Source organism: Semicossyphus pulcher, unplaced genomic scaffold, assembly GCF_022749685.1.
Source record: "Semicossyphus pulcher isolate SPU_LCO1_2020_fin unplaced genomic scaffold, fSemPul1.0.p SCAF_14, whole genome shotgun sequence".
NCBI lineage: Eukaryota > Metazoa > Chordata > Actinopteri > Labriformes > Labridae > Semicossyphus > Semicossyphus pulcher.
Window position 1 is genome coordinate 7,121,682 of NW_027211648.1, and position 26,816 is coordinate 7,148,497.

The following is a 26,816-nucleotide window of genomic DNA, read 5'->3' on the forward strand; positions in this document are numbered from 1 at the left end:
TTACCGCTGAGTCGCTGTAGACCAAGAGAGTCGGCACAGCGTCGGGGTGGATGGCGACCTTCTCCCCACTGCGGTCGAAGCAGTCCTCGGTGAAATGGGCCGAACAGACGGACGACCTGAGGCGAGGATGCCAGTTAGAGCGACCGACAGCCTTCAGCCACTGAGCCAGCAAGGCTGCGTTGTGAAGAGGAAACCTGAAGGGAATAAACAGACAAGGACACATTTAGATCATCCCGAACAGGTGGGTTAAGGTGTCTTTAAAAAAGGTAAAGTTAGTTTTGGGCAGATTTCATGACAAAAGACAACATTGTATTATTGTTTTCATTTGGGATGCACGATATTATCGGCACGTTATCGCTACCTGCAGATTATGTCTTGAATCTGCAGATGCCGATATGCCATTTTTTCTGCCAATATTTTCCGCCGATAAAACAACTCTTTAATGACGCCTAAATGCTCGATCATTCCCCAAAAAAGCTTGACGTAATGCTACGACATTTGCTCGGCACGAATGTGCGCACGCACTGCCTGCACCACGCCTCTTCCATCAAGCGTGAAGAAGGGTGCAAGATGTCTGTGGTACGGCAGTTTTTCTAAGTTTCCGAAACAAACAGCAAGTTTGCTATTTGCAATGGTTGCTCAGCATCGGTCAAGCAAGGAGGAGCCAAATCTCTTCATCTGAGCCCGTCTAAGTTGTTTGAATAATACAGTTTTATTTGGAAGAAAATGTAACATACAAGTAAATATGGCATTTTGTACATAACGTAAGTTTAAGTAGTTTTCTTATATTGCACAGTACATTTTTAAAAGCACTTTATTATGTTATTTCTGCATCTGCCATCGGTATCGAAATCAGCAACCGGCAAAAAGGGTTGGAAAATATCGGTATATCGGATATCGGCAAAAAATACAATATTGTGCATCCCTAGTTTTCATCACTGTATTTTGTATTTGTTTCTTTAACTGCACAATTTTGTGTTTTGCAACAGAAATAAAGACTTCATCAGCTATTATTTTTTCACAAAACAATCCAACTTATTCCGTCAGAAAGAACGAGCTAGTTAGCGATCTAATCAAAGTACCCCCTCCTCTTCGATCATCTTGCTGGATAAATAGAAAGCTCATAATTAGGAGAAAAGTCTTCATACTTGTGGAACGTGAGGCCCAGGCCTCTCTCCACCGGCCCGCAGCAGTTGGTGCAGTTTTGGATGCTGCAGCGGAGCCACTTCCTCTTGGTTCTGTTCTGACACGTGTTGCAGCTGGAGATCCAGTGGGCCAGGTCTCGGGTCATGCTGGCCCAGTAGAAGTGCTTTCCGATCTCTTTCTGGCAGATTCCCTGGCCGTAGTGGCCCTGGTTGTCATGGAACTGCTGCAGGATCAAGTTGACCTGGGGTCAGAAGGCAGGACAAAGGATAAACATAAAACCTTATTTTGATGGACAGTGAAGATTTAGACAGAAACTAAAGAGGGGACATGGCTGCAGTTACTTTGTGATATCACATTATCTTAATCACCAGATTATAATATACTTTAAGTAAATCATGCAAACCTCCTCTCTGCTGCGCGGCACCCTGAGAGGAGGAGAGACTCGTGTGAACATCAGAACTCCATCTGAAACAGAAGAGAAGTACAGGCATGTCATCTTAACTTGATACTATAATCAGGGGAACAAGGAGGCTAATAGAACATGATTTCTCTCTCTTTAACTCACCTATTAGGCCGAAGCGCTTGGTCATCCTTTTTAAAGAACCTCTGTTTGCCTTGCTTTGCATAGGTAAGACCCTGTGGCTCAGATACCTGCAGAAATAATGTCAAAAGTCAACACAAGCTCAATAAAATGAAAAGAATGCAACTCATAACATGAATGAAGCTGTCAGGTGATCACATGTCTACCTGGCAATCAGGTTGTATGCCACAAAGCACGACTCGATGACCGTCTGCCTCTTCTTGTACACCTTCACTGTCTGGACGGCCGTGGAGTCCTGACCAGGAACTGGGAGGCAGTACTGGTGTTCCTGCAGCTCCAAAGGTGTTTCAGACTGATCAAAGGCCAGGTCAGAGGCTTCAGTGCTTTGTGAAGCGGCAGCAGCAGCTGAGGAGGGGAGGTCCTCCAGGCTGTTTGAATAAAGGAAGTCCTCATTTGAGGGAACAGGACCCTGAGAACCGAGGAGGGCCAAAAAACAAGCAGATCAAAGCTCCGTGCTGCTGTGGAGAGATGCTCTGAAAATGATCTAGAGGTACGTGTTCTCCTGCATGTCATGCTTGTTTTTGTGTACTTATTTATTAGCGTGATTACATCCCTGATTCTTCCTGACCTTTCCCCTTTTAATCATCATCTTTTTACCCCTATTTATACTGCATGTGTGGTCTGCGTCACCTCCTGCTCATGCACTGTCACAGGGATGATGGTGGGTATGGCGTCTGCCGATAGAGTCAGCTGACCATCCTCGTTCAGGGTGAAGCAGGACGGTTCAAAGTGTCTTGAGCAGAGGCTGGACCTTGTACGAAGCGAGCCTTCGTCCCTCTGGGCCACTGACAGCCACCTTCGCCGTCTCTCTGCCTCCTTTGGAAACCTGCAGGAGAGACCATTTCTGTTTTCAAATCTGAGACAAAACTGAACAGAAAAGGAAAGTAGGCGTATGGAGTACCACAAGGATCTATTTCAGATCCTTTGTTGTTCCCATTAAATATACTTCCTTTATGGCCTACTTTTCAAAAATGTATTTGCTGTTATTGTTATGCAGATGATGCTGTGCTTTACCTTTAACTGCTGCTATTTGCTCTGTTGTACCCAGGTGTTTTTTTGTTGCCAATTGTTTCTGTTTATCACCATGATATCGGAAAAACTCCTGGCCAGATTTTCATGACAAACACTAACCCTAACCTCACAAACAAGCAATAATACAGCTAAGATGATGATGCTTTAGCTAGACAGAACCTTCATTTGACATAATTTATAAAGTTAAAAATATCACGAGACATATTGAGACATGGTGGATTAGCTTGCGGATGTGCAATCATAGAAGACTAAACATCTTCCGCCCTTCTACTTTTGTATGTTTTTCTCTGTGTTTTTACTTTGGAAATTAAAGTTGTAATCTCGAAGATTCTATTTTCGTGCTCTTTGGCGGCACCTATGGATATAAACGGTAATTGCAGATGGAATGGTGTTTGCTTATTTGAAAAAACTGATTTATCTTGGTTTATTTATGTAGCCCGAGAGGATTCAAAATGCCTTATTACTCTTGTAAATCATAGATATTGATTGTGCTACATCTGACAAGTACAGCACTATATCATCTGCATATTATGATGACATGACTGGTCACTATGTTTTAAATGAAAAAGTCCTCTCTGTATAATATGCTAATGGTATGTTATTTATCTTTATCCTACATTATTGATTTTCTTGTCATACTATTGGCTAGTTTCATTTCAATGTTTGTTTTGCATCACCCAATTTTGTCATCTGTCTATAAGGCACTTTGGTAAGCAAGTGTTAAAAATCAGACAAAACTTTCCCTGAGAATATGTTTTTTTTGTTTTGTTTTCTAACTTATCAAAAAAACTCTGTAAATGCGCTGTCTGACCTGTGGAAGCTGAGCTCGGGGTAAACGTAGCTGGAGGCATCACAACCGTAGGCCAGGCAGAACTCGACGGGCGGGTCATATGTTTTAACAGGAGCCTGGCTCTGACAAACGGCACAGCCTTTGACCCAGGTCTTCACCGACTCCGTCACTCCAACCCAGTAATACATCAACTGCACAGACAGAGGAGGAAGATTTATTTCTAACGGTTCAGGTGTATTAATTTAAACATGTTCTATTGATCCTATTAGATAAGCTATTTTGATCTTTTGCTTAAAAAAATTCACCATTATCTCCTTTATTGTCCGGACCCGGCCAGCGTGATTGTTGTTATCATGGTAACGGGTCATTATCTCTTTAATTTCCTCATCACTCCTGACCACGCGGAGGAGGCGGCCTCGATAGGTGCGCCACAGACAGCCATCTGAAGGACAAGGAGAAGAGGTACAGTCAACACAGTCAGTTGCAGGGAAACTAGAATTATAAAATATATTTCCATGACAAGATGAATGAACCAGGTTAGTTTTGGGTGTTATTTGTCCACTATTTCGCATCTCCCTCTTATATTTCTGCCTCCATCCCATTATAATAAAGATAAATACAAGTTTATTTGAGGTGCTCATAAGACTTAAATATTAAGAATAGAATAAATATAAGAAGGTTTCTTGTAAAGGTAAGGTATACAAAACATACTTGGACACAACAACCAGACACGAAGCACACACCAATCACAAGCTTTAAAGAATCGTTGAGTCAGCAGCACCAGTCCGTCTTGTGTAAGTGTGTGTCCTACAGTGTGAGATATTTTTCCCTCAGTGTCACCTGCTGGCGTAAATGTAAAAAATACCTTTATAAAGAAACTTTTTGCTTGCAGCTCTGGTTACTTTCTTTGAGCTCTTTGATGCATCCACAGGAAACGTTCCTGCTCGCAATAATTGCTCCACCTTATTCACTAAATCAAAAGAGGGCATCTGTAAGAGAAGAGGGGACAGACAAAAAAACCTTTAAATGTCTAACTTATATACACTTGTCTTTACGGCACATAGGAATAAATATTCACCTTGTTTTCTACATTTCATTCTGAAAGTTTGATAATTGATGATAACATCTAAAACAAATGATCAATTGATTTGTTAGTTATCAAATCTGTCAATATTCTCTGCTGCTGCATATAAGAAAATAATTCAAAATGTACAGACTGTTATTCTATTTCATATAAAATATATTTAAGTTTTTAAAAGAAATTTAGTAACAATAAGCTCTTTTTAAATATCACTTTGAGGCTGATATTAATTATTTATAATCAAATGAAAAAGTAACATTTGACAAAATAAACAGTTGGCCAAATTAATTTATAATGGGGAAAAAACAACTTTAAATTATAAAGTCTTCTTTAAGAGGCACATGCACACAAGCTATCGCCATAAATCTCATACCACGAAACATATTCATGTCCTTTTCATCCGAAAAACGTATCACTAAAATTGCTAAATTAACTGAAAACCGTTTCCTACCTTAGCACATCTTGCGTCCGGTAAACACAAATCCTCGTTACACCCTCTGCAACTTCCAACATTAACCAAAGTTTTGGTGCGTTATTTTAGGACTCAACTGTTAGCATAAACAATTTAAATTATTTTATCTCATCTAAATACTCGTAAACATTCAACAAAGTAATATATTTCAGTACGAACTGTTGGCTAAATGTGGCCGTTGGTGGTGTGCAGCATTAAGCTAGCAGCAGCAACTTTAAGGGTTCCGGTATTCAAATTTTCAAAATAAAGGTTCGAACTTACCTTGCGATATCATGGGGCGAATATATTTTTTTTTAAAAGTACATAAATTGATCCAGAAATTGGAACCATGATACAATTACGCGTTTGTTGTTTGATTACTGATTGGAGTTGTAGATCCGTTGCATTTAATTAATGACTGAAACTAAGTTGCCTTTTTGCTAAGTTTGGAAATAATGTCATCTCATCACCAACACAATGAACGTTTAAGACTTACAAAATCTTCAAATTCCCCAAATCTAAAGGTTTTAACTGTAGGTTATATAACTGGTTATTATACAAACATCATGTTAGTGATATATCATGTTAAATAGTTGTAAGATTGTGCTCCTTATCATATTAATTTAAGTTCAACTCAGACAGCCTTGTCTAATATTGTCCCACTAATCATATGAAACACAGATAGTTCAGACCCAGTATAGATACATATTTAGGTTTCAGTTTTGTTAAACGCGTGCTTTTATTTTATTCTGAAAGGTTTTAGCTGAAGTTATACTGCTGCCACCTGCTGCTCACTTCACAGAGGAGCCGTTTTGACGCAGTGTTGTAAAAGCTGCTGTAACCCAAGCTTACTGAGTGCTGTTTATTTCCGTTCCCTAAAACACATTCGAGCGCCTCCTGCTGGTCTGGAGGAGACAGGACGTCTTCATCAATGTTTACAGAATGTATAAATACAAACACTTTATTATTCTTATTAAATATCTGTTTTGTGCATTGTTGAAAAGTGGCATGTCTACAGGATAGTGATGATACCTTATTTACCAAATACACCATATCACCAAAGGTGTTTGGACACCCAAGCTTTACATATAGACAGTTCAACATGTGAATCTTAAACCATTATTGGGCATTATTGTGCAAGTCTTCACTCTTTCCACCAGACCACCAGACGTTTTAACTACAGGGATTTGAGTCTGACTCACAGTCGTCATTACAGTTTAGACTCCAGACAATTTCCAGAAATGTATATTTTTTTATGCAAATTCAAGAAAAGAAAATTGTTGTCTACTTACTCACACCTGTGGGTAAAATAAAAATAAAAAAATGCATAAATCCAGAATTAATACTCAAGACTTATTGCCACTGATTCTTTGTAACCTTTTTGGTAGATATACATTACAATACATTAATTAGGAGATGAATTAGGCTGCAATTGTCTTTCCCTGCAGTTCAGAACTCCATGAGATGTGTGTAGGGTCCGTTGGTGTCGAGCTTCAGCACCTGTCTGTTTCCATATGTCCCGTGCTTCACCGTCACTTCAGCTCCGCTCCCACCTGAAGCAGCAGCGGCAGCCGTCAGTTCCTTCTCACACAGAGAAACGAAGGCCCCGTAGAGCCGCAGTCCGTCCTCTTTGCTGATGTTGTTGTGGTACTGCATGGCTCTGCCTTTAGACTTCCCACCCAGCGTGGCCTGAGGGACGATCAGCAGGCTGCCGGGAAGCTCCAACACCGACATCAACTTCCCCGAGTCGGACTCACACAGACGCAGGTTCAACAGCGTGGACACTGGACACAGAGAGAGGACACAGTAATTGCATCTCATATTGAGGGATTTACTGGTTGTGCCGAGCAGAAAGGGGTTATATAGAGGTCAAATGTTAGGAAGGTCACTGACCCATCTTTGAAAGAACGTCATCTGTGGCTCCTTTAAAGAAACAGATGTAGATCACCATTCCTCTCTCAATCTGAAGACAGAAAAACAAACTCAGGCAACACTGGTGTCATCAATGATGTCGACAAATGAGCTGCATGTGCATTTCCTTCAGCTCCTGGGCAAGTGTCTTCGTAGCTGTGATTTGTCCATTATTATTTCTTGCTTGATATTGATTGATTGATTGATTGATTGATGTTATTTATGGCTTATCAGACAAAATTATCTGTCTTTGAAATCCTAATTATTCTCTGCAGTAGAACAGCAACAATTTCACATCTCCATTGGCTTTGGAAAAGATAATGTTGCTTTTTTTAAATTGTTTTTTGGATGTTTTATAAAGTAAACAACTAATTGATTAATTAAATCAGTATTTGGGCTGTTTTATAATCTGTTTTTTTTTTCATTTTTCCCATGTTATATGTCCACTAGCTTTTATTGTTATTCTTTTTTTTACTTATATCACCTAATTCCATCATTACAGTACCATAGTGAAGTTAGTTTTAAGTTGGATATTCGACAGACATTTACTCGGGAGCAGAGTTGTTAGAAGGAGGATGATTAGCTGAACTCCGAGTCCACGCACTTAACAGGCAGAGCCTAATTTAGGGACCATCAATAAATTACTGTTTCAGAGGGAACAAAACTGTTATTTTTGCTATATCTTCGTGATGACACTTACCCATATATATGAAAACTAAGATGTATATTATCTTTATGGAAACCTTAATTTCTCCATAAAAATATTAATATAAAATATTAGCAGCAATTAAATCCAATGTAATGAGGTGTGTCTTATTTCTCCAAGTATCAACATCTGACATTGATTTAAGGACAGTGGGTCACATGACATGGAACTTATTGGGTAAAAAACCCCATTCATTTTCCCATAAAAATATTAGCAGCATAAAAATCCAATGTAATGAAGTGTATTAGCAAAAAGCCATTGTTCTTTAAATAAAATAAATGAATTACTCTTTAATAAATCATTAAATTTAGTCTGAGACATCAAACCAATTTAGTTCTTTTTAGATTTTTATAAGTCAGCAGAGAGATATAGCAAAAGTTAAAGTTTTGTGTCCATGAAGCAGTAAGTTATTGATGGTTCCTAAGTCGGTCTCTGCTGGTCAAGTGCGAATGCTGAGAGTTGAGCTAACTGTCCAGTGAATGGACTCAGTGAAAATGGTCACATGTTCTCACCTGGACAAACTGAGCCTCCGACTGTTCGTCTGCTGGTTTCACCTGAAGTCTGGCCTGCAGACACTGCTGCAGCACCGTGCGAGCCACAGGAGCAGCACTGCCTTTCTCTGTCATCACTGCTCAGTCTAGAAGTTTATCCTCACTAATGTCGACACTCCGTCCACTTTAAGAAATGAACAGAAGAAACGGATTTAATGTGAATTGTTTAGATGATTAGAACAATGCTGACATGGCTTGAAATGAAATGGCAGTAATGTTCAATGAATGGCAAAGAAAGATCATAAGAAACACACATGCAATACACTTCCGTATTAACGTCAACTACATTTTGCCAAAGGAGCACAAGGTTGCGCATTATTTTCGCAGTCTTTCCGATTTTTTTTTTCTTCATTTCTTTGGGTGGATTTAATTTTTCATCATCTTTTGCCCAATAATACAAAAATAAAGAGTTTTAGAATTAGAACAGAACAAAAAAGGTTGCAAAATTAAAAGGAATATATATTCATAGCACGGATTATCAAGAGCAAAATATTTTAAGTAAAATTAAAAGAGACAGATAAACGTTAATTGTTATGAACTTGAAATCAAGTAGAAATGCATTTTAGAAATGGGCCACCTACGTGTATGGATGTTATTGATCCACTGCGATATTGAATTTAGACATTGAATTTATTTATTTATTTAAATTATTTATGACCAGATAACCCAAAATAAAAAATTTAAACTGTCACATTTCAATTTATTCAAAGGATAGCCCCTTGAGAGGCAGCATCTTATTTTCGAGGGGGTCGTGTAAACACAAATACAAAATTAAAAAACATGCACAAACAGACATACAGCCGCGTATGCGTATTTTGCGCAAGCTTGATACGCCCCAGGCTAGCGAGCTGAGGAGAATCGATCTAAACAGCTAAACATGGCGCATTACACTTACAGCAGACTGTCCCATTTACTGAGAAATTCTGTTAATAAAGGCTCTGTTTCAAGAACAGGGACAGAACTAAACCACGGACCTGCGTCGTGTCTACAGTTCATTCGCTGCCAGGTAAGAAAACCGTCTGTTTCACAGCACAGCTCGGCTGTAGTTATGCTAGCTAAAAAGCTTCATTTTAAAGTTAAGTTGGACAGACAGCAAGAACTGTACCGGAAGTGGTAAAAAAATAAAAGCGACAAGTGCATAACATTTACTTAAAATTAAAACTCATATTCAAGACATACTTCAACATGAGTAAATATTTTAAACTTGATATTTTTAGTCACGTATGTTATTAAGATATATATATTTGTACATTGGTTTGATACGGAAATGTTCTCAAGGTTTTTATTTTGAACTTTACAGCCGGAAGTGTCTTTTGAATTCGTGCGGTTTATAAACACCCCTGTTCAAAGACTGTTAACTAACCAAATAATTATTGCACAATTCCGTATTAAAGTTTAAAATTCGTTGTTGTTGGCTTGTTGTTTTTTTCTTTATTTTTATAAGTTATGTGCAGACAAAGTGTCATTCTGGAGGAGGATAAATACCAACAGAGAAGGTTTTTCACAACTTGGCAGCACAAAAGTTGTTTTGATTAATCGTCTTCATCTGCTCAATAAAACATTGGTAATGATTGAGATTATAAACTGTTACTGACTCAAAAAAAACCGTTCAGAATTTCACCAATGATCATCTACACTGAAAGCATTCTGAAACCTACAGAAAGCTTAATTTACTTGTAAGATTATAAGGGAGCAACAGTTAAATTGATGATTTAAATATCAAGGTTTCCCAGCCAAGTCTTTAATGAAATCCAGAAATTTTAAGTCACCACTTCATAATCTTAATGTGTTTAATTGTGTACCTCTTGTGTTGTTGTTTCTCACAGCGGTCGGTGGACAGCAAGGCGTTACAGGAGAGGCAGAAGCAGCACATGGCGAAAGGTCTTCCAAAACAGAAGCCCATCACAGGAGTCAAACAGGTCATTGTTGTGGCTTCAGGGAAAGGTGGCGTTGGCAAGTCCACCACTGCAGGTACAGCATGACTTTCCTGATAAAATGGAGGAGTCGTCCACTATCTTTATTCTGCGTACAAAGCTTTAGTAGTTTTATGCATAATTGAAAAATCATCCAGCCTGTTGCCTTTTAATCATAGGTGATTAATGTCTGTTTTATTTGTCTCTGCAGTGAATTTGGCTCTTGGATTAATGGCCAACGATCCGGTAAGAAGTCACACAGTTTTTTTTTTCTTTTTCTTTTTCGGTAGTTTTAGATATCAGACCTGAAAAAGTTGTACTGAAATTATATCCTCCTATCAGTGCAAATAGTTTACTGTTGTAGACTGTTGAATGACATATCCGTTTGCTTATTGCCCAGAATATGTTCAGAACAGTGTTGCAATTCTTAAAAGTAGGATAGTGCTGAACACGACAGATCCAGTCAGTCCATTTAGCTAGATGTACAGTGTAAGAGTATTGAGTACGGAGTCTATCTTTTGTGTTTCTCTCTTAGTCTAAGTCAGTCGGTCTGCTGGATGCTGATGTCTACGGTCCGTCGATTCCCAAACTGATGAACCTAAAGGGAAACCCGGAGCTCAGTGACAGTACGGCACAATGTTTATCTTTAATGAGGTGGTATAATGGTCTTGGGTGTTTCTGATAATATAACTGACTTCAGCTGTTTTCTCTTTCCTCCAGACAATCTCATGGTCCCACTCACCAACTACGGGGTTCCTTGGTAAGTCTTTCCGGTCAAAACAAAATGCCATCATGTTTTCCTGCTTCACTCTCAACTCGTCAGGTTCAAAGTGCAGAGCTGAAACTAAACTAAATTGTAGCTCGTACCTGCTGCGTGACCTGTCATAACACCTTATTTTAACCCCTCCTCTTCTCTCTCAGCATGTCGATGGGTTTCCTGGTGGAGGATGTGGCTCCAATCGTGTGGAGGGGGCTGATGGTGATGTCAGCGATAGAGAAACTGCTCAGACAGGTGAGGCAGGTTTTTCAGAGTGATAGTTTGGTAATGTCAGGCTGAGGCTGCACAAAAAAAATGTAATAGATGAAGATGTGTGTCTGTATAGGTGGACTGGGGGTCGTTGGACTACCTGGTAGTCGACATGCCTCCGGGGACAGGAGACGTCCAACTGTCAATCAGCCAGAACATCCCAGTAGCAGGTACATCACACACACGGGAACTAAAGCTGTCAGACAAACTCAGTCAACTAAAAGATACAAAATTCCCTACTTAGATGTAATGGAGTAGAAGTTTTCCTGTAAAGTACAAGTACCTTGAATGTGTTTTTATAAGCAGTACTTGAGTAAATACACGACACTATCAACCTCTGGTGTTTTGTTGTACAGGTGCAGTCATCGTGTCGACGCCGCAGGACATCGCTCTGCTGGACGCTCGCAGAGGAGCAGAGATGTTCAAGAAAGTTCACGTGCCGGTAATTGTCTGCGATTGTGTGTGTGTGGATATCGGTTCAGGTTCAGGTTACTTTATTTGTACCCGTAGGTGGATTTGGTTTACAGTGAGTGAGTCTGCCTCCTTTTACACACACACAATCAATGCACAGACAGACTTGGTAGACATGATAAACACAAAGATAGAAATGATGTTTTTTTAATACAGTAGGACACACGCACACTTTTTTTTAATCATTGGTTAGATTTTTACACACATACAGATTCTTCTGCCTGAGGTGACACACATCAACTGGTTTTCATATCTTTGTGGGGTCCCACACAATCAGGTTTTTCTATCTTTGTGAAAGAGAAACAATGTAAAGCAATTAAATGTGAAGTGTGTAACTACACAGTCAGGGTTGAAGTTATAGGAGGGTAAAAATGTTGTGGTTTGTGTTCCTGCAGGTTCTCGGTCTGGTGCAGAACATGAGCGTCTTCCAGTGTCCCAACTGCAACCACCAGACTCACATCTTCGGCTCTGACGGGGCCCGACAGCTCGCAGACACTCTGGGAGTCAAATTTCTAGGTAAGAACAGAATGACATCGACTCATTAAATAGAAAAGACGGTAGGTATGCTGCACCAGACACAATACCTGTAAAGTCTGTGCTGGCTTAGTTTGAATGTAGCACAGGAGAGAGTTTGTCGCACCAAGCTAGTTAGACAAACAGTAGAGGTATGATTATTTGTCCAAGCGGGTAGAAGTTATTTCTTCATCTAGTTTTCTTTCAAAATGATGAATGGCTGTTTCACTCCACAGAACAAACTAAAGCAGTTCAAAGACATTTGATGGATTTCCTCTTTAATGTGATTCATTATCTCTGTCTCCCTCCAGGTGACATCCCTCTTCATCTCAACATCAGAGAGATGTCAGACAGAGGAAAGCCAGTGGTCGTGTCGTCTCCTGACAGCCCGGAGGTCTCTGATCTATTCTATGCTCATCTATTAAATTCTATACTACTCTATTTGTTTTATTCTATTTAGTACTTTTCTATACTATAAGACTGTTTTTTATATTTTATGTTTATTATATTTTTATATTCTATACTTTCCCATATGATACTATTCTTGACTAACTTATATACTGTACTATTCTATTGTATCGTGTCTATTCTATACTATAATTTCTATACATATATTGTTGTATTCTAATCTGTATTCAATGTGTCTGTGTGTCTGTGTTCACTCTCCAGGCGGAGGCATACAAGAAGGTGGCATCTGTTGTGGTTCAGAGACTACAGGAAGTCAGCACCTGATTGACAGCTCCAACAGAGCATGCTGACTGGGTTGGCACCTGTAAAACGAACATGTGGCGCACACATATGTAAACATAAATATCTACAAAACACATGCAAGCAGAAACTTCTTCTCTGTCGTAACGCACAATACGTTAAATCCAAAGCTCTGTTAGCAACAATGCACACTAACTTTACTGTGTATGACTACTGCAGTATTACTGAATAAATGTGATTCATTTAGTTGTGTGATGATATTTAATAAAACAATTAGATAAACAAAAGTATTTCTGTGATTCTTTGATTGTAAATTTTTTTAATATATATATTTAAATTAACATTACATATTAATAGCCCTAAGATGCCGCACAAGGTAACTGTTTGATAGAGTTAGACTTCATTACCCAGAGTTTGAATCTGAATAAATGTGAATAAAGAAAAGAGGAAGAGCTCTTGGATTTGACTCTGCGGTTTGGAAGGTGAAAAAATCTGTGCAAAATCTGCATAAAGGTCAGAACTGAAGCTTTAAAACACTTGCAGTTTGCAAAATATTCAAGTTTTTTTTTGTTGTTATTTTAATGATTTAACAGGAAAACTGAAACTGATTAGATCTTTACAGACATGGACCTAACAGAACTATCCTAATGTCGTGCATGTATTTGTATCTTGTTATTTACATGTTTATATATATATTATTTACCTTTAAGGATCTGAATAATTAAGTCATTCATATTGATGGTTGTTTGTGGAGGTGTTTTAAGTCAGTTCAAGCAGAAAAGATCAGACATGTCCTTGTTATGTATAAAAATAACATGACAAAGATGCATTAAGATGAAACATTTTGCATTGTTTCAGTTGATCCAAGCAAGGTGATTATTTCATTTCCAGTTTGCTTCTTTGTTTTAGGAAATATTGTTGCAGTTTTGGAAACTGTCAGATGTGTTTTGAATCAGAGGAACAGAAGCATACATGAGGGTTCTGGAAATACATTCAAAACACATTTCAACAAGGATAATTCTGTCTGAATAACGGGCACTGAGTTTTGTTTGAAAAACAAAAGTAATGCTTTTGGTTTTAATGTTGGGTGATTTCTCAGCACTGTGCAGTTCTATCACCAGCTGAGGTCGCCTGTTGCATAGGTAATAAAAATGTTATGACAGCATGAAAAAAAATTTGTTTTCTGGGTTCTAATGATAATTTCGGACTTTCACATCCTGCCCTCAATTTAAATCTTACCACTTGACTCGGACGTTATCTTCACGGCGCACACCGGAAGTGGGCGGGCTGCTGTCTCTCACAGATCAGGCAGACATGGCGTGTTTGCTCGCGAGCAGCAGTTTAGGCTCAACTATGTTTTCTTTTACACGGCAAAGAAAACACCGCTCGTGGATATGCTGTTTGTTTCTGGTGATATGTTTAACGTCGCTGCCAGTTACGGCCAAGCGGGACAGCCTGAGAGAAGTGACCGACGGCAACTGGGAGGAAATCCTGACTGGAGAATGGATGATTGAATTGTCAGTCCACTGCTAACGGCTAACGGCTAGCAAGCTGTCATTGAGCTAACTATGCTGTTTGAACTCGTAGAAGGAATGCATGATTTCTAAAGTCTGCTGAACTTTAATAGATAATTTGCTCTTTGTTATAATCGTGCCTGCCTTCTTATAACCCTCAAAAGTTGGTACAATGTCTCAGCTAGGTTAGCAGCTGCCATATTAAGCTAAAAAGCTTACCACAGAGCTGTATGCTAGCCAGTTTGCTTAGTAACAGGCTAATTAAGTACACAAGCAGCTAATCGGGTCATTGGTACCTTTAAGCTTGTACTGACTGTTTATCTACACGTTGATAGAAGTTCTTATTCTGTTAATCTAAGGCTTTACCTGTGAAACTCGATATTTTTCAGCTACGCACCCTGGTGTCCAGCATGCCAGCAGCTACAGCCGGTGTGGCAGGATTTTGCGGACTGGGGGGAGGACATGGGGGTCAACATAGCAAAGGTGGACGTGACAGATCAACCTGGTAGGCTTCAATGTCCTTTCCCACCTGGCAGCTAAGCTTTCACTCCTGTGCATATAACAAAGAAACAAATAAGACAGTGTCAACATAATGCAGGATATCAATACTGTATTAATTAACTAGTCAATATTTGTGAGAACCTTGTTCTTGCATGACATGTATTGCAGATAGAATTACAGTTGCAAATGCAGTTACAAAATTAGGTTTTGTAGCAGTTAAGAGTTATGGATACAAGTCTCTTTCACAGTAATTATAATTTAGAAACTGCATATTAACATAGATTTGATACACTAAGTAAACTGGAAAATCTTTTTTAGAGACTGTGTAGAAAACAAATCAGACAAATCATCAAATGTTCATAATTATCTTAAGAAAAAAATATAAAGCGATATTGTAGTTATGGTGAAATCTAATACAGTTAAGGTGTAATTGTATTGGTACTTTGAAGGCAGCATATTAAGGTATAAAGATGGCACATGGTTGATGTGGTGTTTTCTGATGTATCAGTTTCAATCACTGAAAAATGTCTTCGTCTTGGCAGCTTTAATAGTCTCAGATATACTGACAGCATGCTCATCACTAGGAAAAAAGCTCTCTGGTGACATGTCGACTTTAAAATGACATTTTAAAAGTCAAATATCTGTTTGAGTGTCTTGTAGTAAATGCTTCAGGGCTACTTTATTTGACCTCTATGCGTTTATTCTTCCAGCTCTGTATAAAACGTCAATAATAGCATAAGTCAGTGATGTTCTGTTGCTGCTATCAATCATTCAGCCTGTCTGACTCATAACTAAAGTGAAAGAATTTCAGACTTGCCAAACGTCTCTTTCTGCACACTGACATTGCTCATCTCCTCCCTCTGTAAGGTCTGAGTGGGCGATTCATCATTACTTCACTTCCTACTATTTACCAGTAAGCTCTTCGTTATTTTGTGGTTATTATTTCTTCCTGTTTTTGGTGGCTGCTTTGAAGCACCCTTATCTGTTTCAAGCTCAGAATCTCATTGAAAAGACTATATTGTGTTTGTATAATTTGCTTATACATAACCATTAGTAAGAAACAACTGTTTATGTGCTAGGATAAATACACTGAGTTTCTGATATATAACATAATATTTGAAATAAGTACATTGTTCAAAGTGTGATGCATGTCAGAGTACAGCCAGCCAGAAGAAAACCCTGAAGCATATATATATAATTACATTTCGGGAAACATAAATGAGTGGGGTGTGTATCAGGATAAACTGCTGCACTGTTTTAAAGTTAGTGTCTGCGTTTGTGTTTCAGCTGTAAGGACGGCGCCTTCAGGAAGTATCAGGGCGCTCGCACTAAAGACGACTTCCTCAGCTTCGTCGATGAGCAGAAATGGAGAGCAGTGGAGCCTGTTTCCTCTTGGCTCGGGCCGTCTTCTTTTCTGTGAGTTTACACAATCATTAAGTGTGATCTGTAGAGGCTGATTTTTCCATTCCCCTCTGAAGATTATTATATTTTATAGATGGTAACAAAAAAAACCTTCTGGCTATCATAAAATGTATTTAGATGATATCAGTCAGCTCTTTGCTTCTTATCATAATGACAGCTGTATCTCTTTCTGAAAATAAACAGAAAACAGCATCAGTCACATGCCCTGTTTGTTCTATTCTTAGCTGTTCTGGTTTAAAATCAGAACTACAATCACTCCCTCCCCCTCCCGTTCCTGTACTTCTTATGTTTCTGTGTTTAGGCATCGTAGTGATGTTACAAATTGATGAATCTTTGTTGTCGTCTCTCTTTTTTTGCAGAATGAATTCAATGTCTGCCTTGTTCAAGCTCTCCATGTTCATACGGGTAAGTGGGGATTTCACTATGATACAAACATATTGATTCAAAGAAGAAGGTCTTGATTGGTGTTAAACGGCACGAGGAAATCGGCTTCCTTTTTCGTGCAGATGATAATGCATGTTAAAAGAACAGTAGGGATACAGGGCTGACACAAAAGACAGAACAATATGTAATTGGCCTCACATGCAGTGCAAACAATTCATGCTGTAGGACAGATGGCTCAATTACATGAAACATACACAGCTGTTCCACTGTTTTGTTTGCTGTTATGACAAAGCTAAATTCTCCTCTGGTACACGACTTGTCATTTCAATTATTAAAGGATTAGGTTGGCTTCTTTTTATTTTACCCTCAGCAAATCCCATATTACTAAAACCAGCAGCATGTTTCTCCAAATGCTTTGATTTCCCCTGCCTGCCTGTCTGTCTGTGGCTCTCAGCCCAAATCCCATGCAAACATAAATCTCTAAAAAAAAGTTGTTAGTTTCATTTCTCAAAAAGCTCGGTAACATTTGTGAACTGCAGTTTTTAGCAAATGCTATTCCAACAAGCTGCAGATATGGTGCATTTGTCGGGGACTATTTTCAGTAGAGGATTAATATGCTGCTCTTGAAGTATTTCTGGCTACAGGAGGGTATAAATGATCTTGACTCATAATAAAACACCTCACATATCATTATGTGGAAAAACACAGTTCAGCAGTTTGGCTCATTGATGTGTTTTAATTAGTTTTTAAACAACAGGGTGCTCAGGATGCAGACACTTTTTAGTGGAGTGAATTCACTGTTGGTTTTGGCTTTTTAATACGATTTGTTGACAAAAGATGAAGGTGTAGAACCTCTTCTTCATCTTTAATCATGTTGTGATAACCGAGTGATATAGCTGGAAAATAGCGTCAGATCAAGTGCCAAATCAAAAAGCACAGTTGAGTTTCTAACAGTAACATTCAGCTACTACAGTAACAAACTCTTATGTGGTCATCGCTGCTGCAGGTCTGCAGGGGGCTGTAAAAATATGCCCCCCTTATGTCTGTTTACAGCTCTGTAAAAAAATAAGAGACCACTCCAAATGTTCCTTAAATCAGCGTCTCTCTCTTCGTGTCACGGCCAGCCCAATCCAGATCTGAACCCCATTAAAAACCTCCTAAATGTGATCAAGAGGAAGATGGACGGTCACAAGCCATCGAACAAAGATGCTTGATTTTTTGTGCCAAGAGTGGCCAAACGTAACCCAACAGCAATGTGAAAGTCTTCCAAGACGCATTAAAAGCTGTGATTAAAAACCAGGTTATTCCACCAGATATTGATTGCTGAACTTAAAACTTAGTAAATTAGTATTCTGTTGTTTAAACATAAATGTGAACTTGATTCTTTGTATTATTTGAGGTCTGAAAACCTGAGGTTTGTTTTCTGAAAATAAAAAACCTAAATTGGAGTATCTGATTTGAAAGTAGAAAGAAATGTTGTTTACAATTTTAAAAAAAATAAAAAAAGTAAATTTTTAATTTTTCACAAACGCAAACCTATATAAAGTATAACCAGAGGAAAACAGATTTTTGCAGTGGTCTCTTATTTTTTTCTGGAGCTGTATATTAAACTCGATAAGTAAAATCTTAAATATTTAGAAATTGGACGAGTGGCCTCATGGTGGCGCCAAAGGAAAGATTACAGAATCACCAGAGTCAAATTTGAAGAGGTAAATGTGGAGAAAATATACAAAATACTTTAAATTCAGCTGTTAATTTATCCTCTTTTTTGAGACCTCTAAGTCACCAACACGTTCCCAGATTTGTTTATCGATTCAAACTGTAACAATTATTAAAATAGAGATATTTAACAATATTAATGTATCTAAAATATTTTTGAGATTAGAGAACAAATTAATCAGACAGACTTATATTCCATATGGTATTTATTTGACGAGGTAAACGACTTTTCATGTGCAACATAAAGTGAAACTCTTCTTGTGTTTTCCAGCGTTGTCATAACTACATGACGGAGCATCTGGGGATTCCTGTTTGGGGGTCTTATGTTATCTTTGGCCTGGCCACTCTGTTCTCTGGCCTCGCTCTGGGACTGGTGAGTACTAGTGCTTAACTTATTCATCATATTTAAAAAACAGTGAGAGTGTAGTGAATGCTCTAACTGTATTCATGCTATGCCAGTAAAGTAACAGTGGTTATTGTCCTGTCTTTGCAGTTACTGGTGTTCATCGCAGACTTTGTCTTCCCCTCACGGCGATTTTCTTCTCAGGATTACTACCAGAGTGAGTTTTTAATACAAGAAAAGACCAAATACATCCTCTATTTCTTGAGTAAAACACGCCTTGTATGCATTGATACCAAAAATAGAAGATAGATAGATCTACTAGTAGTCAGGTTTTGTTTGTAACTGGTTACTGACAGTTGTTAATGTTACCCTGCAGAAAAACAGTCGATGGAGCAGGCGAGGTTAATCCAGCGACAAGAGGACGAGCATGAAGCCGACGGAGAGGAGGACGACGACGAAGAGGAAGAAGAGGATGATGACAGCGACGTCTGGAGGAGGAGGAGAGGGTCACCGGAGGGTCGCCCAGAACCTAAGGGACAGGCTTTCTCTGATGAAGCTCTGAGGAAGAGGGTGGTGGCCAACCGTGAGGCGGAGGACGAGGAGGAGGACACCTAGAGAGTCACACGGCTACTTCTCCTTTTGAGATAAAAGCAATGCGGAGTCAGCGACGTCTAAGGAGTTTTGGTCCCAAGCAGCAGTGTTTACAGCAGGGAGCCCCCTTACCCTCGCCCCTATAACCTCCCCCCTCCTCTTCATCCTCCTTCTCTGGGCCCCAGGAACACCTCGCTTCTTTTCTTCTCCTTCTCTTGTTTTTTAACGGGAGCGCTTTAGACTCTCTCTGCCTGAGCAGCAGGCTCCACCTGGAAAAAAAGAGCAAAAACACTCCTGACACCTGTTTTCACTCGTGGAGACAAAAGGCCGGGCCGAGGTTAAGGTATGAAGAGCGGCAGAGATGGATTTTTGCAATGTTGTTTATGCTATGCATCGTTTTTTAAAAGATATGTGTGTTTATTATGTGGTTATGATTCTGATTTATTATACCAGGCTTGGGTTACTTGTTAAATTTTACTATTCAGCTAATGTAAACATACAGTCATATTATCTCATATTATACCAACTCTGACGGTTCAACCTAACACAACAGTACGCACACAACATTCAGTGCGTCGTGGAGAAAAGAGTGGACTGAAATGGCCCCTGTATGCGAGTTATAATCCTTAAGATACCCGTGGTTACTGTGGTGCTTTTTAATATGATAGCAAACACTCGAGCAGTTGGTGTATCTGTATACAGAGCAGCCAAACCAACTTGTTTTAATAAAGACGTCAGTCAATAATAACTGAAACTAAGACCTGATTTAATGCAGCAGATGGTGTGAGTAGAAAACATGAGAAGGTGTGCAGCCTGTAGCTTTCTGCGTCCGCACCGTCCTGCTCCATTACTCTCTTAAAATACTAAAACTGATTCTTCTGAAGAAATAACTGGATTTAACGCCTTGTTTGCTCTGAGTCCCTCATGCATGTCGAACATAGACGTATATAAGAAGTGGATGTAGCATCTGGGGCTTGAAACTGCCTTTAATCTGCATTCTTTCTAGTGGCCAGCAGGGGGAGACACCACTGTTTGAGAAGAATGATACAATTACTTCTCAGTTAATTTATTACCTCAGGAAACATTTTACTAACGAGTTAAGGAATCAATCACTTGTTTCAACTCCTCTTCAATACAGCGTGATGTTTGTAAATAATAGTCCCATTTCAGGGTGAGGGCATGGCTACCTTATGATTAAGTTGCAGCCAGGGTGGCCTGTCAATCAGAATACAGGCCTCATAATAGCTGTATCTCAATTCAGGGGCTGCATCCTTTGAAGGACACAGGCTACGAAGGATACGTCGTTCGTAGCCTGGGTAGACCGCAAAGGCCGAACTGAAATGAGATGGCTTGGCCTGCAGAGGATTTGCTGGATGCGTTGCCAGCTGTTCCTGCCCTTAACATTGCGTCACATAGCGCTGCTCTTGTCACCTAGCAACAAGTAGCTATCATAACTAACGTCATGCAACTTTATTATTTTAAAGATAATTTTAAGTTTCAAGGCAATGAATCTCGAGTGACATTGGGCCACGAAGGATGCACCCGATGGATCCTTCGTGGCCCGGGAAAAGAAGGACGCATTTGTCGGCCGCATCTGAAGGAGCCTTTGACGTGCCGCAGTGACGCAATTGGTTTTGAAATATGTCCTTCAAAGGATACACCCCCTGAATTGGGACACAGCTTAATAATGTGTAATTAAATGTCTTCAATTCTGGCTCCAGAAAAACAAGATGGCGACAGCCAAAATACAAGACTCTAAGCTTCAAAACAGTGGTCCACAAAACAACGTGATGTCATGGCTCCTACGTCCACTTCCTATATACAGTCTATGCTTTGAAGGCAATTTTAATCCAGCAGGGCAATGGCAGATTTTACCACAAACAATTAATACTAAAACCCATTTGCCTTTTGAGCAAAAAAAAGGACACAAATGGTTTAAAATCTTGATCTTTATTATAACTTACACACAGGATACAGTCGTTTTGTGATTATCCTCTCTGCACGGGTATATATGGGGCAGGAACCCTCCTTACAGCATCTGTGCTATGATCAGTAATCACACCAAAATATCAGCGTTCAATGAGCTGCACTGTCGCCAGTTTGCAGAAAAGTAGACCATGCTAGGAAGCAGCTGATTTCTACTCACTCCAAACACAAAGCCTGGGGAATGTTCTGTAGATAATCTGTCCCTTTAATGTTTCACAGAATCAACCGGTGGACATTTTATTTCCTTTTTTGTTTCTTATGTTTAAGTATTATTCTCTTATTATTATATTGTGTCTACTTAAAGAGCCCAGATGTGTTGCAGACTTCTGAGTAGGTCTGCAGAACAGTATATTCTTAAGGCGTGGCATATCCGTCCTTATGCTGCTCTGCTTTGTGGAACAGTAAGAGGACTTGAATGAACAAAGGGAGGTATAATTTAATCCTACTGTAATCTTGTTTTAACCCATTATAATTAGATTTTTTTTAACATTTAAACATGTTAAATTAAAGATGAACTTCTGCAGTTAACTTCTCAAAATGAATGCCATTAATTGTGCTTTGGTTTCTCATTGAAATCATGAACACATTGGCCCTTTTATGCCACTTTAAGCTCAGCCTGTATCCGTGTCAGTCCTGTAAAGAAAACATGGTTTGTGTGGGTGTGTGTGTATGAGCGACGTTTTTAATACACATTTCACGCTGTTAACTCAATGAGGGATTTTTTTTCTGCTTCTCTATAATCAAGAAAAGCGATTGACTCATTTCAGTGATGGTTGAAAACAGGTTGTTTTTTTACCCTACCACTCTTAACAGCTTGTAGCATTCACACTTCACTCTAAGCTTATTGTTTGGACATTTCTTTTAATAAAGGGTTAACTCAATAAAAAAGTCTCATATTGATCACATTTGTTGCTTCGAATAGTTAACTGACACAAATATAACAGCAAACATTTTTACTAATAATACGTAGTTGCTGCTGCAGAAAACTTGCCCATGGGACTGACTATATTAAGTAGTTGCCAACCTAGGCGTTGGACCCCTACAAAGGCCACCTGATAAATCAAAGTGGTCGTCCGATAATTAAAAACTATACACAATAAGTTCTCCATCAAAAAACTATATAAAAGACTTCGGGAAAATCAGATAATTTGGCCTCTTATGGTGATTCTTACCTTTAAATTTGGCCACATGTCCCATTGCATATTCACCATACATTGTCTTTTCAGTTGTTGAGTTAGTTTTAGTTTAGTTGCTGATTAATCAGGAAGCTTGCAAATGAAAAAAACTCCCAGATTCCCTGTGTTTTGTATGACTTACAACTTGAATCACATCAATACAACATTATAAAAGCATTTAAGCTTCCCACCCTGAGCTTGACATCAGAGCAAAATGGCCGCCATGTGAATATTGTAAATCAGGCCTCGCACCCAGCTCACGTGGACAACAGGTAAGACATAAGTGCACATCAATGAAACATACCAGACATATCAATGTGGTGTCATTAGCATCTTTGTTTATCTGTGTTAGCTTGTAGCAGTGTATAGCTGACACAGCATTATTGGTTGTGAAACTAACAGAAATAGCTACTTTGATATTAAACTGTTTGGTCGAAGTTGTTGTGGATAAAGGAAGGAAGCTCCAACGTCTGGCTTACATGAAAACCTCACACGGTCTTTACTATGTTTGCTAGCAAAACTTTCATTATGCTAATGCTAACTCTCCCTCTCTTTACTGGCAAGTAATCTCTTATCTGTGCTGCGCTAAATGTTTAAGATTTCTTTGCTGGTTTTTGTGTTTATTAGACTGTAAATAATCGCTATTTATACATTCTAAATAGAAATGTAGAATCTGTAGGCAGGGATGTGGATTTCCGGGAAGGCAAGTGTTTTGTTTTAACTATGCTGGCTGTCCGAGTAATATTGACCAATCAAGTATCAGCACTGCGGGCGTATGCTGGAAAAAACAGGTGGAACTAATCTGCCGTAATGACATCCCGGCTCCCATCAGCGTCATCTGACGACGATTTAGTTTCTTATTAATCTCTATAAACATCTGACATCTAAGTTCAGCTAACGATCTGTTCTCAATCTAAAACTTTCACTTGCGATGAATTCCCATATCCTGTGTCACGAAAGCCGCTCAGCGTTCAGATTTCCCGACTTCCTCGAATGCATCAGATCGATCCGACCTCCATTCAAAAAACGAACATTTTAAAAGTTCTTCTTCTTCTCTTGAGGACAGACCTTACAAAGCTGTAATTTTTACTTCTTACAAATCTGCATCATGATGTTGAAATTTCGGCAAAGGTAAGACTCATTAATAACAAGCAAATCACAAGAAAACGTGAGCGGAAAAAAGTCTTGACGGGAAGTCAACTATCGTTTACCGCCCAGCGCGTTCACCGGTGTCCCCAGAGGCTATGTCATCTCAGACTATAGCCGATGGGATCCGAGATTAGACTGTTAATGGCTTTCAAATGTAGCTCGCCTTGGGGACGTTTGAAAGTCAGTTTTAGAAAAAACTTTTGAGTGAAGGAGCTCTTCAAATGAAACCCTGTGAACATTTAAAAGGGGGAAATGTCTTCTTGATAAAACTGCTTTCAACCCAGAGTCACCTGAGAAGTCAAAAAGCTTGTGAACCACTTGTTTAAGCTGTTAAATATCTTATTTCAATCTTAACTGTGAAATAAAAGTAGGCTACTGGAGTTGAATCTACATTTCAGTTAGACAAATCATGAGTACATAAACTTTTTATACCAGTTTTTAAACGACCATGCCTTTAAATGATAGATGGATAAACATGTACATCACAACACAACGCATAGCCTAATAGTTGGGGCTAAATATCCTACAAAAAGAGGAGTCATATTTGAAAATGTATTATACTGAGTCCCAGTCCTAGCCAGCAGATGTCACTCTCACTCTAATTTTCAGTCATGTTGGAACTATAAGGCATAGCAAGTTAATTTGTATAGCACCTTTCAATAGAAGGGAAATTCAGTGTGTTGCATTAGATTTAAAATGCATTGGAAAAGGAAAACAACGTAATATAAAAAAGAAGATAAAAATACATTAATACAGAATAAAAAATCTAGTGTACATAAAGCACTACACTTTATGTCTTGAGTCGTGTTTCTCCCCCTGGATTAAGAAGGGAGCCGGTCTCCTGAGTGGATCTTTAATCAGCGCTGTCATTACAGCTCGAGTCGCCCTCTGCACGCGCTCTGTTAAGTTTAATGTGCCCGAGGATAAAGGAGGCGGAAGAAGGTGTTGGAAGGGATTCCCCTGCTGTGTGCCTCTTCTAACGTGTCGGTGTAGTCAGATTGTATTATGTGTTTTTACATGCCAAAGGCCGAGCAGATGCTTTATAAAAGCTGCCATCGCACTGAACTGAAGCCGCCTTGATTTATCGGACACACACTTCACTGGATGAGCAGCCGGCTGTTTTATTGCTCCGCAGTGTGAAGTGGATGCAGATGGCACCGCTGCTGGTTTAGTGGATTCGGTTCTTGTTCATTTAGCTCACTGTGGTCCATATGGTTTTCTATTGTCCTTGTTTTCACTTTAACAGGAAAGTTTTTCAGTGATTGTACCAATGGAGGAAGTTTTGTACTGTATTACAGAACAGTTAGCCGTGCTAGCAGCACAGTGCTGGTGATGCAGTGTTGCTAAATCTGTCCACTCCTTTGATCCAGACTCAAATATCTCTACAAACACTGAATTGATTGCCCTTAGATTTGGTACAGATACACATGAATCCCAAAAGATCAATCCTACTGAGTTTGATGATCCCCTGACTTTCACTCTAGTGCCACCATGAGGAAATATCTCAGACAGATGCTGTGATACAGTATGTGCTGTATATATTAAAGGTCTCTATTCAAGAGGGTGAATTCTTTGACTTTGGTGATCTAAATGTAGCATCAAGTGTGAGGATATTAGCATGCTGACATTAGCTTTAGTCTAAGGACAGACTAACACATTAGCATGGCTGCGGATTGTGTTGTCTCTTTCCCCAGCATCTTGGGTACAGGAGCTTCCTGTTTGTGTCCTTTGTATCAGTCTAAGTTCACTCGTTTTTTTCAACCAAAACAGGGATCTTTTCCTACATTTAACCAAGCAGTGTTAGTTCAGAAACCTAGCTAAACTTTGACACATCCTTATTTAGCCTTACTTTAAATGGGTACAGCATATATTTGATTCTGTGAGACATTGTGGAATACATTCTTTTAACATTTCAGATAGAGAGTGTCAGTCTGACGGATGATGTAAAGATATTTCACAGCCAGATGAAGGAAAATCCCACTGGCTGGATGTTTTCAGAGGGTCTCACTGAGAACATTGGATATGTTCTCGTTGGTCAGGAGCAGACGAAGTAGTCAGATCCTTTACTTCAGTAGAAGTGGCAAAACCACAAAGAAAAAAAATACTGCTTACTTTGGAGGCATTCAAGTTTTACCTCAAAACACCATGCTGGTCCTCCAGACAGCGTCACATGTGTGACGTCCACGGTTGGCTCCGGTTGCAACTCTTGATTTTCCTCGCTGACGGTCGCTTTCCTTTTTAGACTGTTTGCTTCATCTGAGTGTCGAGTTTGTTTCTTTTTCTTTGGATTTTCACTTATTTTTGAAGTTGTATCTGTAGTCATCCATCTTTTCTTTGTTTGTTCAGCCATAGTAGATTACTGTTTACTCGCAACACTTGCAGAGAGCGGAAAAGCAGCCGCTTAGCTCCGCCTACCCTCTCTGGCAGACCAACCACTGCTGGGTGATGGAAAACGCGTCACTAACTGGGCGCCGCTTGTGATTTTTTCTGTGAAAGTTGCACCAGACACCCGGTCTGTAATACTGCAAATATAAAGGCTTTCATCAGTGAATCGCTCAGTCACCATTGTGTGACTTAACAGACATTTATTTACATGAAAATCTTCGAGATTATCACTTTAAGAGTGCAAAAGTTTTTGGCCAATCCATACTGATCAGTTTTTCTACATGCCTTTTGATCTGATAAGTAAATTCCGGACATATAAATGTAGCGGTTTACAAGGTACAGTATTTCCCTCTGAATTGTAGTGATGTATAAAGCAGTACAAGTACAATTAATCAACACAGGTAGGCCTATAGGACTTTAGTAAATGCACTTATTACCTGTGTGACACTGTCTGCAGTCGAGGAAAGATGTGAGGGTGTGTCTATCATTGAAGTGTTTCTTTATCTTCTATCACAACTTCACCCTGAGTCACTTTTTCCACCTCAGCGGTGAGCAGCCGACCACAAACACAAACAGAAACTCTGAAGGTCCGCTTTCCCACACTCCTCTGTCCTGTCTCCACACCAAGAATTCATCCAACTCGCTTTATAAATCAATTTATTTCCATTTAAGCAACTGCATTTTATGTCCAACCCTATAATGAAAATGGAAACATTCTCCAACAGATGATAAATTAAATCAACTTG

At 39.2% G+C, this 26,816-nt stretch overlaps 3 protein-coding genes across 3 annotated transcripts; 2 read left to right on the forward strand and 1 right to left on the reverse strand.

Moving 5' to 3' along the window:
* Positions 1-5,977: 5,977 nt before the first annotated feature.
* On the reverse strand, positions 5,978-8,459 carry LOC138591608 (D-aminoacyl-tRNA deacylase 2-like). The gene is made up of 3 exons (XM_069662253.1): positions 8,231-8,459; positions 6,995-7,064; positions 5,978-6,885 (listed from the first exon to the last, which is right to left on the reverse strand). Exons 1-3 carry the CDS (start codon positions 8,342-8,344, stop codon positions 6,551-6,553), a joined length of 519 nt encoding a protein of 172 aa, XP_069518354.1. The 5' UTR covers positions 8,345-8,459; the 3' UTR covers positions 5,978-6,550.
* A 686-nt stretch (positions 8,460-9,145) lies between these two features.
* nubpl (nucleotide binding protein-like) lies at positions 9,146-13,152 on the forward strand. The gene is made up of 11 exons (XM_069662176.1): positions 9,146-9,275; positions 10,096-10,240; positions 10,394-10,428; positions 10,718-10,808; positions 10,903-10,942; positions 11,104-11,194; positions 11,286-11,379; positions 11,566-11,651; positions 12,076-12,196; positions 12,505-12,587; positions 12,863-13,152. Exons 1-11 carry the CDS (start codon positions 9,147-9,149, stop codon positions 12,923-12,925), a joined length of 978 nt encoding a protein of 325 aa, XP_069518277.1. The 5' UTR covers position 9,146; the 3' UTR covers positions 12,926-13,152.
* A 1,053-nt stretch (positions 13,153-14,205) lies between these two features.
* On the forward strand, positions 14,206-22,249 carry tmx1 (thioredoxin-related transmembrane protein 1). Its single transcript, XM_069662486.1, has 8 exons — positions 14,206-14,418; positions 14,805-14,920; positions 15,784-15,829; positions 16,204-16,332; positions 16,698-16,743; positions 18,713-18,814; positions 18,935-19,001; positions 19,161-22,249. The coding sequence occupies exons 1-8, from the start codon at positions 14,216-14,218 to the stop codon at positions 19,397-19,399; spliced, it is 948 nt and encodes a 315-aa protein (XP_069518587.1). The 5' UTR covers positions 14,206-14,215; the 3' UTR covers positions 19,400-22,249.
* The last annotated feature ends 4,567 nt before the right edge of the window (positions 22,250-26,816 follow it).

Bases quoted from the DNA above. Each gene is read 5' to 3' on its own strand.
- LOC138591608 (XM_069662253.1), bottom strand. From the start codon at position 8,344: ATGACAGAGAAAGGCAGTGCTGCTCCTGTGGCTCGCACGGTGCTGCAG. The intron at 7,065-8,230 runs GTGAGAACATGT...TTCTGTCTTCAG, and splicing joins CGGAGGCTCAGTTTGTCCAG to ATTGAGAGAGGAATGGTGAT. The intron at 6,886-6,994 runs GTCAGTGACCTT...CTCTGTGTCCAG, and splicing joins TGACGTTCTTTCAAAGATGG to TGTCCACGCTGTTGAACCTG.
- nubpl (XM_069662176.1), top strand. From the start codon at position 9,147: ATGGCGCATTACACTTACAGCAGACTGTCCCATTTACTGAGAAATTCT. The intron at 10,429-10,717 runs GTAAGAAGTCAC...TTTCTCTCTTAG, and splicing joins GATTAATGGCCAACGATCCG to TCTAAGTCAGTCGGTCTGCT. The intron at 12,588-12,862 runs GTCTCTGATCTA...TTCACTCTCCAG, and splicing joins CGTCTCCTGACAGCCCGGAG to GCGGAGGCATACAAGAAGGT.
- tmx1 (XM_069662486.1), top strand. From the start codon at position 14,216: ATGGCGTGTTTGCTCGCGAGCAGCAGTTTAGGCTCAACTATGTTTTCT. The intron at 14,921-15,783 runs GTAGGCTTCAAT...TCCCTCTGTAAG, and splicing joins GGACGTGACAGATCAACCTG to GTCTGAGTGGGCGATTCATC. The intron at 19,002-19,160 runs GTGAGTTTTTAA...GTTACCCTGCAG, and splicing joins TTCTCAGGATTACTACCAGA to AAAAACAGTCGATGGAGCAG.